At 36.9% G+C, this 19,026-nt stretch overlaps 1 protein-coding gene across 5 annotated transcripts in view; it reads left to right on the top strand.

Annotated features, from left to right (window-relative positions):
• The window catches only part of LOC128638648 (uncharacterized), a 421,261-nt gene that overhangs the window by 290,002 nt on the left and 112,233 nt on the right, over nucleotides 1–19,026 (top strand). For all 5 annotated transcript variants that reach the window (XM_053690743.1, XM_053690741.1, XM_053690739.1 and 2 more), the window contains one exon: nucleotides 2,033–2,062. In XM_053690743.1, the coding sequence (XP_053546718.1) occupies nucleotides 2,033–2,062 (30 nt within the window). The remainder of the gene's footprint in view (nucleotides 1–2,032; nucleotides 2,063–19,026) is intronic.

Genomic DNA, 19,026 nt, shown 5'->3' with positions numbered 1-19,026 from the left:
ATGTACTGCAATGGAGAGAAGCGTTCCTGTACCTGCCTCTCCATAGCATTACATGGGGGGAAAATATTTTTTTGGGGACTTTTTTTTTTTTATTAAAATTTAATTAAGCTTTGGCCACATATGGCAGGGTAGGCACTCCCTCCCCTGTCTCGTATGAGTGCACGTCCCTGATATATATATATATATGTATATATATGCTATAATCGCGTTTGTAATGCATCCGTTGGTGTAGCCAGTTGCGCATGCATCCTCAAAGGAATGTTGGCTGCGCGCAACCCTGCCATTTTTGGAATCAACCTGGATGCAGCGTAGGAAAACCCGAGCCATAAAAAGAAAAAACACGCAACTCCCCACAAGAAATAAATAAAAGACACGTAACCGCCTGTACTAAGTATAACAAAAAAAACTAACCTTAAGCACGAAGTATTAACAAACACCGAGACCGCAAACCCCCACTTCGCAAAATAATAAAGTAATTAACCCCTAATCCGCTAATAACATAATTAAAATATTAACCCCTTAACCGCCAACCCCCCACATTGCAATAAACCTAATTAACCTATTAACCCCTAAACCGCCAACCCCCCATATCGCAATAAACCTAATTAACCTATTAACCCCTAAACTGACAACCCCCCCACATCGCAATAAACCTAATTAACCTATTAACCCCTAAACCGACAAATCCCCCATCGCAATAAACCTAATTATCCTATTAACTCCTAAACTGACAACCCCCACAACGCAAATAACTAATTTAATTAATAAGTCTTTAACCTAACACCCCCTAAATTACACTTAAATAAAACCTAACATTAAATTACAAAAAAAAAATCTAAAATTACAAAAAATAAAAAACTCTAAAATTACAGAAAAAAATAAACAAAATGATCAAAAATAAAAAAATTATAAAATAGCAGCTCTTTTACATTTAAAAATTACTAAATTCCCCCTAACTAAAAAACCCCGCCCACCAACCCCCCCCAAAAAAAACAACTAACACCAAAAAAAAACTAAACTACCCATTGCCCCTAAAGGGGCATTTGTATGGTCATCGCCCTTAATAGGGCATTCAGCTGTTTTATTGCCCTTAAAAGGGCAATCAGCTCTTTTCCAGACCATTAAATCCCTAATCTTAAAAAAAAAATTTAAAAAATCCTAACACTAAGCCCCAAATAGGTACTCACCATTCCTGAAGTCCGGCGGTAAAGGTCTTCTTCCAGGCCACTCCATCATCTCCTATCTTCATCCGGAGCGAAGGCGGCGTGGAGCAGAGGTGAGGAGCTAGCTTCCCTGATGCGTGGATCCTCAGCAGCGGTTCTCTAAAGCGGCGGTCCTCGACGGCGTGGAGGCTCCTCTTCATGAGATCGTCCGTCGCACACTGAAGATTAAACATTTGGGTATTGTTGCCCTTTAAGTAAAGTGAAGGTTTCCAAGATGACAATTGTTGTTATTGTACATAAAAACCTGCCAACATATTTGTACAGGAAAGCTGGGCAAGTGCAGTTCTTCCCAAATTTCCCATTAGTTTAAATACTTTATTTAGGGGTTAGTAATTAAATGTTTTTGCACTAGAAGTCAAAACTACTTTTTTTAATAATGTTTTACAGATCTGGGAGACAAAACTTCCATTTCCACAAACAAGATGTTTTTTTTAAAGATATTGTGCATCGGCATAGTTCAAATAAAGCAAATATATAATATATAGAAGAAAATATAACAATCCATAATTATTATTATATTTTTCTAATTTTTTAAAGAAGTTGGAAATAATTTCAAAGAACTTTACAAGAAAGATTGATTTCTCATTACCAATTAGCCATACCTCCCTCACTCACAAAAATAAATAAATAAATAAATAAATAAATGTGTATTAATGCATAGAGTATACAGCAAATAAATAGCTCAGACTGTATGGTAAATCTCATTGCTCTAAAACTAAAATTATTTTCAGTAATTTATAAAAGGATTAGTACTTGAAAATATTTTTTGCAACAGAAACGAATACTAAGTTTTTAATTTTCTTTTACAGATAGTGAAGATGATACGTTTATTGCCAAAGGTGAGAAAAGTATATTTTTAAAGAAATGAGATGTTATCACATATTGTGCATCAGCATGGTTCAAATAAAGCAACACATATCTAGCATAAAATATAACAATGTATAATAAGGATTATATTTTTCTAATTTTGAAAAACCGCTGTAAATATGGGAATATGTTTTAAGTATTTTTATGTATATACATATGTTCCAGGTAAAGTCAGATATCCGGGTAATCTGTAAAACTGAGGTGGCTGTGGATAAAGCCCTATGTAAGATCATACATCGGGCTTTACCCGGGTAATCAAGCTTCTGGATAAAGCTATCTGCCTGCTTATAGTGCAGAAGTGAAAACTTACAGGCCCATTTATCAAGCTCCGTACGGAGCTTGAAGGGCCGTGTTTCTGGCGAGTCCTCAGACTCGCCAGAAACACAACTTATGAAGCAGCGGTCTAAAGACCGCTGCTCCATAACCCTGTCCGCCTGCTCTGAACAGGCGGACAGGAATCGCCGGACATCAACCCGATCGAATACGATCGGGTTGATTGACAGCTCCCTGCTGGCTCTTGTGAGCTGCTGGTGCAATGTTAAATGCGGAGAGCGTATTGCTCTCCGCATTTAGCGAGGTCTTGCGGACCTGATCCGCAGTGTCGGATCAGGTCCGCAAGCCCTTTGATAAATGGGCCTGTAAGTTTTGAATTCTCTTTTACAGATGGTGAAGATGATAAGTTTATTGTCGAAGGTGAGAAAGTATATTTTAAAAAAATAATCACATATTTTGCATTAGCCTAGTTAAAATAAAGCAACATATATCTAGCATAAAATATAACATTGTATAATAAGGATTATATTTTTCTAATTTTGAAAAACAGCTGGAAATATGGGAATATGTTTTAAGTATTTTTTATTATAAATAAAGCTTTATTGAATGAACATAAACAAGCTTACAAACAGAGCGGTTTACAGGAGTCCAATGACATCACACTTGCATATAAAGTAGTTGCACTGTTATAACACTAACAGTATACATTGTTAAATCACTCCTTAGCTAAACATTCTGTTCATTGTTATCAATCTACATCTTGATGTTGTACAATATAATCTCGATCACTAGCAAATCATTTGGGTATAAAGCTGCATTGGTATTCATTCATACCCAGGATTATTCAAATACCTATAAACATGTTTTCTCTGATCAAAACTTTGTACAATGTGGCGATCAATGCCCACCTCATCTCTTCAGCAAGGAAATATTAGAGAGGAAGGCAATAGGTTGTGAGATGAGAAATATAGAAAGGTAGGAACCAGAATAAAAGAAAAGAAAGGAAGGGGGGATAGGAAGGAGGGAAAAAAGGGGGGGTTAGGGAGGGGAACCATCTCTTAAGGAAAAGGGAGAGGAGGGGGAGGGGTGTTCATATGAGCGATCAAATTTAGGAGTCAGAACTCCCATACAACTGTACTGGGGCATTACCGCCAATTAGCAATCTGTGCCAAGTGGTTTCAACAGATGCGCACACATGCAGGTATATCCAGGAGTCAAAAATGTTTTAAGTATTTTTATGTATATCTATATATCTATCTATCCATCCATCTATATATATATATATATATATATATATATACATATACATATATATATCTATATATATATATATATATATATATATACTATAATCGCATTTGTAAATCATCCGTCGGTGTCGCCAATTGTGCATGCATCCTCAAAGGAATGTTGGCTGTGCGCCACCCTGCTATTTTCGGAATCCACCTGGATGCAGCGTAGGCAAACCCAAGCCTTAAAAAGAAAAAACACGAAACTCCCCGCAAGAAATAAGTAAAAGACACGTAACCGCCCGTACGAAGTATAACAAAAAAAACCTAACCTTACGCACAAAGTATTAACAAACACCGAAACCACAAACCCCCACATCGCAAAATAATAAAGTAATTAACCCCTAATCCGCTAATAGCATAATTAAAATATTAACCCCTTAACCGCCAACCCCCCACATCGCAATAAACCTAATTAACCTATTAACCCCTAAACCGACAAACCCCCATCGTAATAAACCTAATTAACCTATTAACTCCTAAACCGCCAACCCCCCACAACGCAAATAACTAATTTAATTAATGTTTTAACCTAACACCCCCTAAATTAACCCCAATATTAAGTTACACTTAAATAAAACCTAACATTAAATTATAAAAAAATAATCTAAAATTACAAAAATAAAAAAAATTATATTTTTATTTGTAAGGCTATATATTAGACAGTCTAATTTTCGTGCCTTTCGTAACTTCAAGGCAGGAGCAGCATCAACCTCCTCTGCACCAAAACAGGAAGGAGCTGTTGCTCGCTACAGACAAGGCTGGAAACCTAACCAGTCCTGGAACAAGGGCAAGCAGGCCAGAAAACCTGCTGCTGCCCCTAAGACAGCATGAATTGAAGGCCCCTGATCCGGGAACGGATCTAGTGGGGGGCAGACTTTCTCTCTTTGTCCAGGCTTGGGCAAGAGATGTCCAGGATCCCTGGGCGTTAGAGATCTTATCTCAGGGATATCTTCTGGACTTCAAAACCTCTCCCCCAAAAGGGAGATTTCATCTTTCAAGGTTGTCAACAAACCAAATAAAGAAAGAGGCGTTTCTACGCTGTGTACAAGATCTTTTACTAATGGGAGTGATCCATCCGGTTCCGCGGCCGGAGCACGGACTGGGGTTTTACTCAAATCTGTTTGTGGTTCCCAAGAAAGAGGGAACCTTCAGACCAATCTTGGATTTAAAGATCCTAAACAAATTCCTAAGAGTTTCATCGTTCAAAATGGAAACTATTCGGACAATCTTACCCATGATCCAAAAGGGTCAGTACATGACCACAGTGGATTTAAAGGATGCCTACCTTCACATACCGATTCACAAAGATCATTACCGGTATTTAAGGTTTGCCTTCCTAGACAGGCATTACCAGTTTGTAGCTCTTCCATTCGGATTGGCTACGGCTCCAAGAATCTTCACAAAGGTTCTGGGCTCTCTTCTGGCGGTGCTAAGACCGCAAGGAATTTCGGTAGCTCCGTACCTAGACGACATTCTGATTCAAGCGTCAAGCTTTCAAACTGCCAAGTCTCATACAGAGTTAGTACTGGCATTTCTAAGGTCACATGGGTGGAAGGTGAACGAAGAGAAGAGTTCTCTCTTTCCACTCACAAGAGTTCCCTTCTTGGGGACTCTTATAGATTCTGTAGAAATGAAGATTTACCTGACAGAAGACAGGTTAACAAAGCTTCAAAATGCTTGCCGTGTCCTTCATTCCATTCAACACCCGTCAGTGGCTCAATGCATGGAGGTAATCGGCTTAATGGTAGCAGCAATGGACATAGTTCCCTTTGCACGCCTGCATCTCAGACCGCTGCAATTATGCATGCTAAGTCAGTGGAATGGGGATTACTCAGATTTGTCCCCTACTCTGAATCTGGATCAAGAGACCAGAAATTCTCTTCTATGGTGGCTTTCTCTGCCACATCTGTCCAGGGGGATGCCCTTCAGCAGGCCAGACTGGACAATTGTAACAACAGACGCCAGCCTAATAGGTTGGGGCGCTGTCTGGAATTCCCTGAGGGCTCAGGGATCATGGACTCAGGAGGAGAGTCTCCTTCCAATAAACATTCTGGAATTGAGAGCAGTTCTCAATGCCCTTCTGGCTTGGCCTCAGTTAACAACTCGGAGGTTCATCAGGTTTCAGTCGGACAACATCACGACTGTAGCTTACATCAACCATCAAGGAGGGACAAGAAGCTCCCTAGCGATGATGGAAGTATCAAAGATAATTCGCTGGGCAGAGTCTCACTCTTGCCACCTGTCAGCGATCCACATTCCGGGAGTGGAGAACTGGGAGGCGGATTTCCTAAGTCGTCAGACTTTTCATCCGAGGGAGTGGGAACTTCATCCGGAGGTCTTTGCCCAAATACTTCGACGTTGGGGCAAACCAGAGATAGATCTCATGGCGTCTCGCCAGAACGCCAAGCTTCCTTGTTATGGGTCCAGATCCAGGGACCCGGGAGCGGTCCTGGTAGATGCTTTGACAGCACCTTGGACCTTCGGGATTGCTTATGTGTTTCCACCCTTCCCGATGCTTCCTCGATTGATTGCCAGGATCAAACAGGAGAGAGCATCGGTGATTCTAATAGCGCCTGCGTGGCCACGCAGGACCTGGTATGCAGATCTAGTGGGCATGTCATCCTGTCCACCTTGGTCTCTGCCGCTGAGACAGGACCTTCTGATTCAGGGTCCTTTCAAACATCAAAATCTAATTTCTCTGAAGCTGACTGCTTGGAAATTGAACGCTTGATTTTATCAAAGCGTGGATTTTCGGAGTCAGTAATTGATACCTTAATACAGGCTAGGAAACCTGTTACCAGAAAGATTTACCATAAAATATGGCGTAAATACTTACATTGGTGCGAATCCAAGAGTTACTCATGGAGTAAGGTTAGGATTCCTAGGATATTGTCTTTTCTACAAGAAGGTTTAGAAAAGGGTTTATCTGCTAGTTCCTTAAAAGGACAGATCTCAGCTCTGTCCATTCTTTTACACAAACGTCTGGCGGAAGTTCCAGACGTTCAGGCTTTTTGTCAGGCTTTGGCCAGGATTAAGCCTGTGTTTAAAACTGTTGCTCCACCATGGAGCTTAAATTTAGTTCTTAACGTTTTACAGGGTGTTCCGTTTGAACCCCTTCATTCCATTGATATCAAATTGTTATCTTGGAAAGTTCTGTTTTTAATGGCTATTTCCTCAGCTCGAAGAGTTTCTGAGTTATCGGCCTTACATTGTGATTCTCCTTATCTGATTTTTCATTCAGACAAGGTTGTTCTGCGTACTAAGCCTGGGTTTTTACCTAAGGTAGTCTCTAATAGGAATATCAATCAAGAGATTGTTGTTCCATCATTGTGTCCTAACCCTTCTTCAAAGAAGGAACGACTTCTACACAATCTGGATGTAGTCCGTGCCCTGAAATTTTATTTACAGGCAAATTAAGATTTTCGACAAACTTCTTCCCTGTTTGTCGTTTATTCTGGACAGAGGAGAGGTCAAAAAGCTTCTGCTACCTCTCTCTCTTTCTGGCTTCGTAGCATAATACGTTTGGCCTATGAGACTGCTGGACAGCAGCCTCCTGAAAGAATTACAGCTCATTCTACTAGAGCTGTGGCTTCCACTTGGGCCTTTAAGAATGAGGCCTCTGTTGAACAGATTTGCAAGGCTGCAACTTGGTCTTCTCTTCATACTTTTTCAAAATTTTACAAATTTGATACTTTTGCTTCTTCGGAGGCTGTTTTTGGGAGAAAGGTTCTTCAGGCAGTGGTTCCTTCCGTATAAAGATCCTGCCTGTCCCTCCCGTCATCCGTGTACTTAGCTTTGGTATTGGTATCCCATAAGTAATGTTGACCCGTGGACTGACTACACTTAACAGGAGAAAACATAATTTATGCTTACCTGATAAATTCCTTTCTCCTGTAGTGTAGTCAGTCCACGGCCCGCCCTGTTTTTTATGGCAGGTCTAAATTTTTAAATTATACTCCAGTCACCACTGCACCCTATAGTTTCTCCTTTCTCGTTTGGTTCTCGGTCGAATGACTGGGTGTGACGTAGAGGGGAGGAGCTATATAGCAGCTCTGCTTGGGTGATCCTCTTGCACCTCCTGTTGGGGAGGAGTTAATATCCCATAAGTAATGATGACCCGTGGACTGACTACACTACAAGAGAAAGGAATTTATCAGGTAAGCATAAATTATGTTTTTTAATATGTGTTTAGATTCTATCTTTCCTTTTTAAAAATTACCACTTATTTTATTTCTTTAGGCATACTTGCATTTTAGAAAACCCAAGTTTATCACCATAAATGTCCCAGAATCAACAATAACATTCTTGCATTTCAAATTAATATAACAAGATAATGACGAACATCGGAGAATAGGAGTAAATTACAAAGTTGCTTAAAATGTCATGCTCTATCTGCATAAAAAAAAAATTTGGGTTCATTGTCCCTTTAACGTGCATGAGCTCAATGTTATCTATATGAATTTTAACAAATTAATTAAAAATATTAATGTTTTCATTTTACTGTCACATTAAAATAATATAAAATTGAAGATAAAAATTATTGTTAACATTTATGGACCTAGCAGCAATGCACTACAGGTTTATAAATGTATACATGTGTTTCTCGCACTGTCTGTCTTTATCTATATCACAGTCTCTTTCCATCTCTCTCTCAATTTCTCTCAATCTCCCTCTCTCTCTCTCTCTCACAATATCTATCTATCTCTCTCTCTCTCTCAATTTCTCTCAATCTCTCTCTCAATTTCTCTCAATCTCTCTCACAATCTCTCTCTCACAATTGCTCTCTCTCTCACAATTGCTCTCTCTCAATCTCTCTCTCTCAATCTCTCTCTCTCACAATCTCTCTCTCTCACAATTGCTCTCTCTCAATCTCTCAATCTCTCTCTCTCACAATCTCTCTCTCACAATCTCTCTCTCACAATTGCTCTCAATCTCTCTCTCTCACAATCTCTCTCTCTCACAATTGCTCTCTCTCAATCTCTCTCTCTCATAATCTCTCTCACAATCTCTCTCTAACAATTGCTCTCAATCTCTCTCTCTCTCTCTCTCTCACAATCTCTATCTCTCTCAATCTCTCTCTCTCTCATTCTCTCTCTCTCTCAATCTCTCTATCTCACAATCTCTCTCTCTCAATCTCTCTCTCAATCTCTCTCTCTCACAATCTCTCTCTCTCACAATTGCTCTCTCTCTCAATCTCACAATCTCTCTCTCTCTCACAATCTCTCTCTCACAATCTCTCTCTCACAATTGCTCTCAATCTCTCTATCTCTCTCTCACAATCTCTCTCTCTCAATCTCTCTCTCTCTCACACAATCTCTCTCTCTCTCTCTCTCTCTCTCACACATTCTCTCTCTCACAATCTCTCTCACAATTGCTCTCTCTCTCAATCTCTCTTTCAATCTCTCTCTCCCTCTCTCTCTTTCTCACAATCTATCTCTCTCTCTATATATATAAATATATTTATTTTAATGTTAGAAATAATAAAGAGACACTGAACTTAATGATTTTCTATGTGTTATTCATATAGAGCATGCAATTTTAATCAACTTTCTAATTACTCCTATTAGAAAAAGTTATTCATTTTCTTGGTATATTTTAAAAAAAATACATTTGGTAACTTTAGATGCCGGCCCATTTTGTTGAACTACCTTGGTTGTTCTTGTTGATTGGTGTATACATTCATCCACCAATAAATAAGTGCTGTCAAAGGTTATGTACTTTCTTTTTAAAATAAAGATATCAAGACAATTACGAAAAATTGATAAAAATGTGAATATCACATGTTAACAATGAATATTTAAGTTATAATTATTGATAAAAGTAAACTTTATTCTAATTGAGTTGTTTATCCAAAAGCTCAGTATTAAATTTTAATTTTAAAATTAAATGTTATTATGTTTATTAAATTTAACATTTAATAATAAGAATAGATAATATGTTACACCTGCATTGAATTTGAACATCAGTCATTTGTAACGTGGGAATCAAGTAATAGCAAACACATTTCTTAATAATTTAAAAAAAAATATTAAAAAAAATGATTATTAATTTACAAATATTTTTAAAATTAAAAATCATAAAAACATCAAGACATTTTTTTAATAATTTAAAAATATTCATTACATATTTTTAAATTAAAAATCATAAAAACATCCAGACATTTATTAATAATAATTAAATCTTTTTTATTTAAAAAAAAAAGATTAATAATTTTAAAATATTTTATTCATATTTTTAAATTAAAAATCATAAAAACATCAACACATTTAATAATTTAAAAATATTTTATTAATATTTTTAAATTAAAAATCATAAAAACATCAAGACTTTTTTTTAATAATTTAAAAATATTCATTACATATTTTTAAATTAAAAATCATAAAAACATCCAGACATTTATTAATAATAATTCAATCTTTTTTTATTTAAAAAAAAAAAGATTAATAATTTTAAAATATTTTATTCATATTTTTAAATTAAAAATCATAAAAACATCAACACATTTAATAATTTAAAAATATTTTATTAATATTTTTAAATTAAAAATCATAAAAACATCAAGACTTTTTTTTAATAATTTAAAAATATTCATTAAATATTTTTAAATTAAAAATCATAAAAACATCCAGACATTTATTAATAATAATTCAATCTTTTTTTATTTAAAAAATAAATAAAAAATGATTAATAATTTAAAAATATTTTATTAATATTTTTAAATTAAAAATCATAAAAACATCAACACATTTAATAATTTAAAAATATTTTATTAATATTTTTAAATTAAAAATCATAAAAACATCAAGACATTTTTTTAATAATTTAAAAATATTCATTACATATTTTTAAATTAAAAATCATAAAAACATCAAGACATTTGTTTAATAATTTAAAAATATTTTATTCATATTTTTAAATTAAAAATCATAAAAACATAACCACATACATATATACATAATAAAACTAATATTAAAACCCCTAATAAAATGAGCAAATTAAAACACCCTAATCTTTTTTTCTTTTGGGTGAGGGAGAGAGGGGGGGTGATCTCTCCCTTATTCCCCTTCTCCCCAAGTTTAAAATCAAGTGACAATTTAAAACACTGTTGTCTTCGTCTGCCCTCTCCCGACGCTGGTGTTCTAACTGCTCTTCAGCTGCCCTGGCCCTATCGAACGCTAATCTTTCCCTTTAGAAGTTTAATCTATCACTATCCCTCTGCATTTCATAATTTAATCTATCCCTCTCTAACTCTAATCTGGCACTATCCCTACATTGTTCATAGACAAATCTTTCCCTCTCTAAATCTATTATAGCTGACTCTACTCTCAACCTTTCCCTCTCTATATCTAATCTGTCCCTATCTACTGTAATGCCCCTCTCTAATAACTGCCCCTGTTGCTCAACAGATAACCTTAATGCCCCATGCAACTCACGGTGTTCTTCCCAGTACTGCCTGGCCAGATCTAACATTTCCCCGACTGCCTCATCATCATTGATGGGAGGCAGTCGGTGGCCAGGATCAGCACGGCTATGAGCTGATGGGGCATGACCAACAGGGGCAGGAGGGGCACCAGGGTCCAAAGCAGCTGTGTCTTCTGGGTCAGGAGGGGCAGAACGGATGAGATTCTATATCTGATGTTCCCTGGGAGATTCCCTGATCCTGTGATTCAGGAAATTGTGTCTCTCCCAGGGACGACTCCTCTGTCAAATCTCTCACCTCGCGAAGACAACAGTCGATCTCCTCCAAAGTCTGGAATGCACATTCGACATCTAAAGAAATGAAAAATTAAATATATATTGTTAGGTAACTTAATGTAATTTGAAGGATTAAATGCATATGATATTAAACATATATCTTAAATAAATCATAACAAGATCAAAATTGTAAGACACTGTATTTTAACATTAATGATTTGTATTTTTTAGGTTATCTTAAATGGATAAAATAAATACAAATGTTGATATACATTTTTAATTTTAAAGGGGCTTAGTATAAAACATATATCATATTCAACATTGTATTAAATTATTCACCATACAACATCATTTTCAACACATCAATTTTCTAAATTAAACAATATCAAAATCTGTTTAGACTGTTTATTAATCAATGACATGATTACAAGCACCACTAATGGTGTGATAAGCTTGAGTAGTGACAATGATGTTGCACTGAGAATATATTATAGGCCTATTTATCTTCGGTCTGTTGGACATGATCCAACAGTGCGGATCATGTCCACAATAACTCACTGAATGTAGAGAATGCCCCCTTCAGAGTCGCAGACAATGGGCCGTCAGCACTGTGGGGTTCAATAAACAAGATCATACTCAATTGTGGTGAATAGCAGCAAGGGTATGGAGCACCGTTCTTTATACTTCTGTTTATAACTGCATTTTCTTGAAAGCCTGCATGCTCGCAATAAACTTGGTATCTCCAACTCCATTTGTCGGTTAATACATGAGAGAGAGAGATATAGAGGTCCATTTATCAAGCTCCGTATGAAGCTTTAAGGGCCGTGTTTATGGCGAGTATTCAGACTCGGCAAACAACAATTATGAAGCAACGGTCTAAAGACCGCTGCTCCATAACCCTGTCAACCTGCTCTGAGCTCTGAGAACGTATTGCTCTCCACATTCAGCTATGTCTGTCAGACCTGATCCGCACTGTCGGATCATGTCTGACAGACATTTGTTAAATAGGCCTCAAAGAATGGTCATGCAATACACAGGTGATTATCCAAACCTTGCATTCATTTGAAGTTTCAAAGGACTGTCAATTCCAATACTTTTAATCATCATTAAAGTGATAGTCTAGTAAGAACTAAACTTACATGATTCAGATAGACATTCATGACATTTTAAGCAAGAATATTAGTTAATCCTATTATCAATTCTTATTAGTTTTCTTGTTATCTTTCTTTGAAAATCGATATAAAGTAATATTACAAGCAGGCACATTTTTTTTCATCAAATGTATACCGTTTGTTGATTGGATGTTTACATATAGACAACAAGCGGTACCCAGATGCTGAATCAAAAATGGCCTGTCTTTTAAGCTTACATTCATGGTTTGCAAATAAAGATAACAGGATAATAAAAAAAATTGATGATAGGAGCAAATTTGAAGCTTAAATCGCCACTAAACACAAAATCGTTCTTTCATGATTCAGATAGAACATACAAATTTAAACACCATTCCAATTTACTTCTATTATTTATTTTGCTTGTTTTTTTTAGATATCCTTATTTGAAGAAAAAGCAATGCACATGGGTGAGCCAATCACATGAGGCTTCTATGTGCAGCAACCAATCAGCAGATAGTGAGCATATCTAGATATGCTTTTCATCAAAGAATATCAAGAGAATAAAACAAATTAGATAATAGAATTAAATTAGAAAGATGTTTAAAAATGCCTTTTCTTTAGAACTAATGAAATGACAAAATGTGGGTTTCATGTCCCTTTCATTGTATGTTCTATCTGAACCATTAAATGTTAATGTTAACTATACTATCCCTTTAAGATATAGAATACAAAATTAAATTTGCAATAACATATATATATCTATTTAATTGTATTCATTTACTCTGTATCTTTTTTTGAAGGAGAAACAATGCACTATTGTTTGATCACTTAACACATTGGTGAGCCAATCACAATCAGTATATAAGTATATCTATCTATATATGTATGCATGTAGCAATCATCATCTATAAGCTTGGTTCTCTGATACTACAGTGCTTTCAAATTAATCTAAAGTTTAAAAATGTAAGGATGCAAATTAAATAACATACTTAAATTTTACATATGTTTTATCTAGTATTCACTATCCTAATCCAATGAATGTGTTTTTGTTTCATGTCCCTGTAAAATTATGTCTAAACTAACATCATTTGACTGTCCTATTCTTTGAAATACTATGAAATGAGAGATTATCTACACAATCTATGTTATTTTCCATTATTGTTTATGAAAGTGATATTCTTTGTTAAAAAAAAAAAAAATTCACAGCTATTGACAATTCTGATACTCTGAGCACAGATAACATTCATGTTTGATGTTTTTTTTTGTTACCTGAGGAGGAGATCGTAGATCTTGGAGGGGGTCCCAAAGCCCTTCGGACCTCAGCTGTATAATGAAAATAGAATATACATATTTAGAAATTTGAACAATCATACAAGTGATAACAATTAAATTAAAAGCAAAGTAAGAATAGCAAACATACCTGTAGATCGGCCAATGCTTGCTCCATCAGGGGTGCTGCACATAATGTCTGGGTGTGTGGCGGCTAAGGAGAAGCTGTGGCTGGATTCAGTGTGGATATTGACGGGCAATAGGAGGGTGTCATCTCCAGCCGGGGGAAAGCATCACCAGCTGGAACTGCAGCAGCAGCTGCTGCACTGGTAGATGCTTAAACAAAATACATGAAATAAAATATTATTATAAATAATATTGCACATCATAATCTTAAAGGGCCACTAAACACAAAATCTTTATTTCATGATTCAGATAGAGAATAGAAATTTAAACAACATTCCAATTTACTTCCATAATTTATTTTGCTTCATTTTTAAAATATCCTTATTTTAAGAAAAAGCAATGCACATGGTGAGCCAATCACATGATTCTTCTATGTGCAGAAACCAATCAGCAGCTAGTGAGCATATCTAGATATGCTTTTCATCAAATAATATCAAGAGAATAAAACAAATTAGATAATGTAAGTAAATTAGAAAGATGTTTAACATTGCATTCTCTTTCTAAATCATAAAAGAAAAAATGTGGGTGGCATGTCCCTTTAATAAACATTTGTAGAAAAAAGAAAAAGAAAAAAAGAACAAAAAAAAACATGTGCGACATCAATATCTCAAGTAATATCATCTTACCTGCCAACTCGTCAGTATCATGCCCCACTAAATCCAGACCGAGCGTCATGTTTGCTCCCAGCTTCTCCCGCAGCTGAACCTCATATTCGGATAGCTCAGCCACATATGGCACGCCACCACCGGTCATACGTGCAGACTGTAACTCCCTGGACAGCTTGGCCTTTAAGATTCTCTTGATGTCAGAGAATCTTTTCTTACAGTGTGTCACCGTTTTGGGATGAGTCCCTTCGGCGGACACACTGCCAGCTATTGCTCTCCAGATCTCTTCTTTTCTGGACAGCGAGGTCTTTTGGGCTTTAGAACCATAAATAAAATCATAGTGCTCTAAAACTAGGGTCACTAAAACTTTATTTTGCTCAAAATTAAATTGTATGCTGCGCCCTGACTTTGTTTTCCCAGGCGCAGACATAACAAGATAAAAATACAAATTTTGAGCAGCAAGTCAATAAATAAATAGCAATAAATATCAATAAATATAATATCACAAAGTATATCTCTTGTATCTATAGTTCTTGTAAAGCATAGGTGATTATACTCCATTTTAAATTCCCTTTTATAGACAGGTAATAGGTAGACAATCAGCAGTTAACAATTATAAAATCATCTAAAATTTTTCCAGTATTAAGAAATTGTTCACATAATTTCGTCATTTAGGACGCCTGTTTAATATAATGATAGAATAATAACAATCTATAATTTTCTTGATGTCTCAGTAAAGCAATATTATTGAATGTTTTAAAATATATCTATGGCGCATTATAAATTATTTGTTGACGGTGAATTCGTCATCCTTGTCTACAGTGTGTCATACTTGTCTACAAGGTGTCATCCATTTCTATGGGCCGTCACCCTTGTCTACAGTGTGTCATACTTGTCTACAAGGTGTCATCCATTTCTATGGGGCGTCATACTTGTCTACAGTGTGTCATACTTGTCTACAAGGTGTCATACTTGTCTACAAGGTGTCATCCATTTCTTTCATGTAATTAGCAAGAGTCCATGAGCTAGTGACGTATGGGATATACATTCCTACCAGGAGGGGCAAAGTTTCCCAAACCTTAAAATGCCTATAAATACACCCCTCACCACACCCACAAATCAGTTTTACAAACTTTGCCTCCTATGGAGGTGGTGAAGTAAGTTTGTGCTAGATTCTACGTTGATATGCGCTCCGCAGCAGGTTGGAGCCCGGTTTTCCTCTCAGCGTGCAGTGAATGTCAGAGGGATGTGAGGAGAGTATTGCCTATTTGAATGCAATTATCTCCTTCTACGGGGTCTATTTCATAGGTTCTCTGTTATCGGTCGTAGAGATTCATCTCTTACCTCCCTTTTCAGATCGACGATATACTCTTATATATATATACCATTACCTCTGCTGATTCTCGTTTCAGTACTGGTTTGGCTATCTGCTATATGTAGATGAGTGTCCTGGGGTAAGTAAGTCTTATTTTCTGTGACACTCTAAGCTATGGTTGGGCACTTTTTTATAAAGTTCTAAATATATGTATTCAAACATTTATTTGCCTTGACTCAGGATGTTCAACATTCCTTATTTTCAGACAGTCAGTTTCATATTTGGGATAATGCATTTGAATCAATCATTTTTTCTTACCTTAAAAAATTTGACTTTTTTCCTGTGGGCTGTTAGGCTCGCGGGGGCTGAAAATGCTTCATTTTATTGCGTCATTCTTGGCGCGGACTTTTTTGGCGCAAAATTTTTTTTCTGTTTCCGGCGTCATACGTGTCGCAGGAAGTTGCGTCATTTTTTGACGTTCTTTTGCGCTAAAAGTGTCGGCGTTCCGGATGTGGCGTCATTTTTGGCGCCAAAAGCATTTAGGCGCCAAATAATGTGGGCGTCATTTTTGGCGCTAAAAAATATGGGCGTCATTGTTGTCTCCACATTATTTAAGTCTCTTTATTTATTTGCTTCTGGTTGCTAGAAGCTTGTTCACTGGCATTTTTTCCCATTCCTGAAACTGTCATTTAAGGAATTTGATCTATTTTGCTTTATATGTTGTTTTTTTCTATTACATATTGCAAGATGTTCCACGTTGCAACTGAGTCAGAAGATACTTCAGGAAAATCGCTGCCCGGTGCTGGAGCTACCAAAGCTAAGTGTATCTGATATAAACTTTTGGTATCTGTTCCTCCAGCTGTTGTTTGTATTGAATGTCATGACAAACTTGTTAATGCAGATAAAATTTCCTTTAGTACTATTACATTACCTGTTGCTGTTTCGTCAACATCTAATACTCAGAGTGTTCCTGATAACATAAGAGATTTTGTTTCTAAATCCATTAAGAAGGCTATGGGGGGTAGTTATCAAGCCGTCAACCTCAAATACGCTGGAATTCCGCAGCATATTTGTGGCGAGGCTGATTCGCCTTAGTTATCAAAGGCTCAAGACCGGCAAAAGTAGAATTTTGTGACGTAAGCTTCGATCCGCCGGACTCAGTCCGACACAGATCGATTCTTACGTCACTCCAGATGTTCCGCACACAAGTGCGGCACATTCTCACTACTTTTGCTAGCTATCAAAAAACTAGCAGGTACGCTCGGCACTTTTACGGCCCAGCGTACCTGGTTTTCAATCCGCCACCCCTGGAGGCGGCGGATCCCATAGGAATCAATGGGAGTCTGACCATAGCGAAAGTACAAGTTCGCTGCTGACAGACATCCCATTGATTTCTATGGGAGCTGTCTACACCTAACACCCTAACATGTACCCCGAGTCTAAACACCACTAATCTGACCCCCCCTACACCGCCGCAACTAAATAAAGTTATTACCCCCTAAACCGCCGCTCCCGGAGCCCACCGCAAGCTACTCTATACATATTAACCCCTAAACCGCCGCTCCCGGAGCCCACCACAACTATAATAAATGTATTAACCCCTAAACCGCCGCTCCCTGAACCCGCCGCAACCTATATTAAATGTATTAACCCCTATCCTGCCCCCCCTACACCGTCGCCACCTATAATAAATTTATTAACCCCTAATCTGCCCCCCCTACACCGTCGCCACCTATAATAAATTTATTAACCCCTATCCTGCCCCCCACTACGCCGCCGCCACTGTAATAAAATTATTAACCCCTAAACCTAAGTCTAACCCTAACCCTAACGCCCCCTAACTTAAATATTAATTAAATACATCTAAATAAATTAACTCTTATTAACTAAATGAATCCTATTTAAAACTAAATACTTACCTTTAAAATAAACCCTAATATAGCTACAATATAAATAATAATTATATTCTAGCTATCTTAGGATTTATTTTTATTTTACAGGTACCTTTCAATTTATTTTAACCATGTACAATAACTATTAAATAGTTATTAACTATTTAATAGCTTACCTAGCTAAAATAAAGAGAAATGTACCTGTGAAATAAATCCTAACTTAAGTTACAATTAAACCTAATACTACACTATCATTAAATTAACTAAATAAACTACCTACAAATAACTACAATGAAATACAATTACATAAACTAACTAAAGTACAAAAAATAAAAAAAGCTAAGTTACAAAAAATAAAAAATTAAGTTACAAACATGTTAAAAATATTACAACAATTTTAAGCTACTTACACCTAATCTAAGCCCCCTAATAAAATAACAAACCCACCCAAAATAAAAAAAATCCCTACCCTATTCTAAATTACATAAATTTCAAAGCTCTTTCACCTTACCAGCCCTTAAAAGGGCCATTTGTGGGGGCATGCCCCAAAAAGTTCAGCTCTTTTGCCTGTAAAAGAAAAATACAACCCCCCCCAACATTAAAACCCACCACCCACATACCCCTAATCTAACCCAAACCCCCCTTACAAAAACCTAACACTTAATCCCCTGAAGATCATCCTACCTTGAGTCGTCTTCACTCAGCCGAGCCACCGATGGAACTGAAGAGGACATCCGGAGCGGAAGAAGTTAATCCTCCAAGCGGCGCTGAAGAAATCTTCCATCCGATGAAGTCATCATCCAGGCGGCGCTGAAGAAGTCTTCGATCCGGCCGATGTCATCTTCAAAGAGGCGCTGAAGAGGTCTTCTATCCGGGCGAAGTCATCTTCCAAGCCGGGTCTTGAATCTTCCTTCCGCCAACGCGGAACCACCTTCTTCACCGACGGACTACGACGAATGACGGCTCCTTTAAGGGACGTCATCCAAGATGGCGTCCCCTCAATTCCGATTGGCTGATAGGATTCTATCAGCCAATCGGAATTAAGGTAGGAAAAATCTGATTGGCTGATGGAATCAGCCAATCAGATTGAGCTCGCATTCTATTGGCTGTTCCGATCAGCCAATAGAATGAGAGCTCAATCTGATTGGCTGATTGGATCAGCCAATCGGATTGAACTTGAATCTGATTGGCTGATTCCATCAGCCAATCAGATTTTCCTACCTTAATTCCGATTGGCTGATAGAATCCTATCAGCCAATCGGAATTGAGGGGACGCCATCTTGGATGACGTCCCTTA

The sequence above is a fragment of the Bombina bombina genome, chromosome 8 (genome assembly GCF_027579735.1).
Source record: "Bombina bombina isolate aBomBom1 chromosome 8, aBomBom1.pri, whole genome shotgun sequence".
In the NCBI taxonomy this organism is placed as follows: domain Eukaryota; kingdom Metazoa; phylum Chordata; class Amphibia; order Anura; family Bombinatoridae; genus Bombina; species Bombina bombina.
The sequence above is the reverse complement of the archived record's forward strand: the minus strand, read 5'-3'. Positions and strand labels throughout refer to the sequence as shown.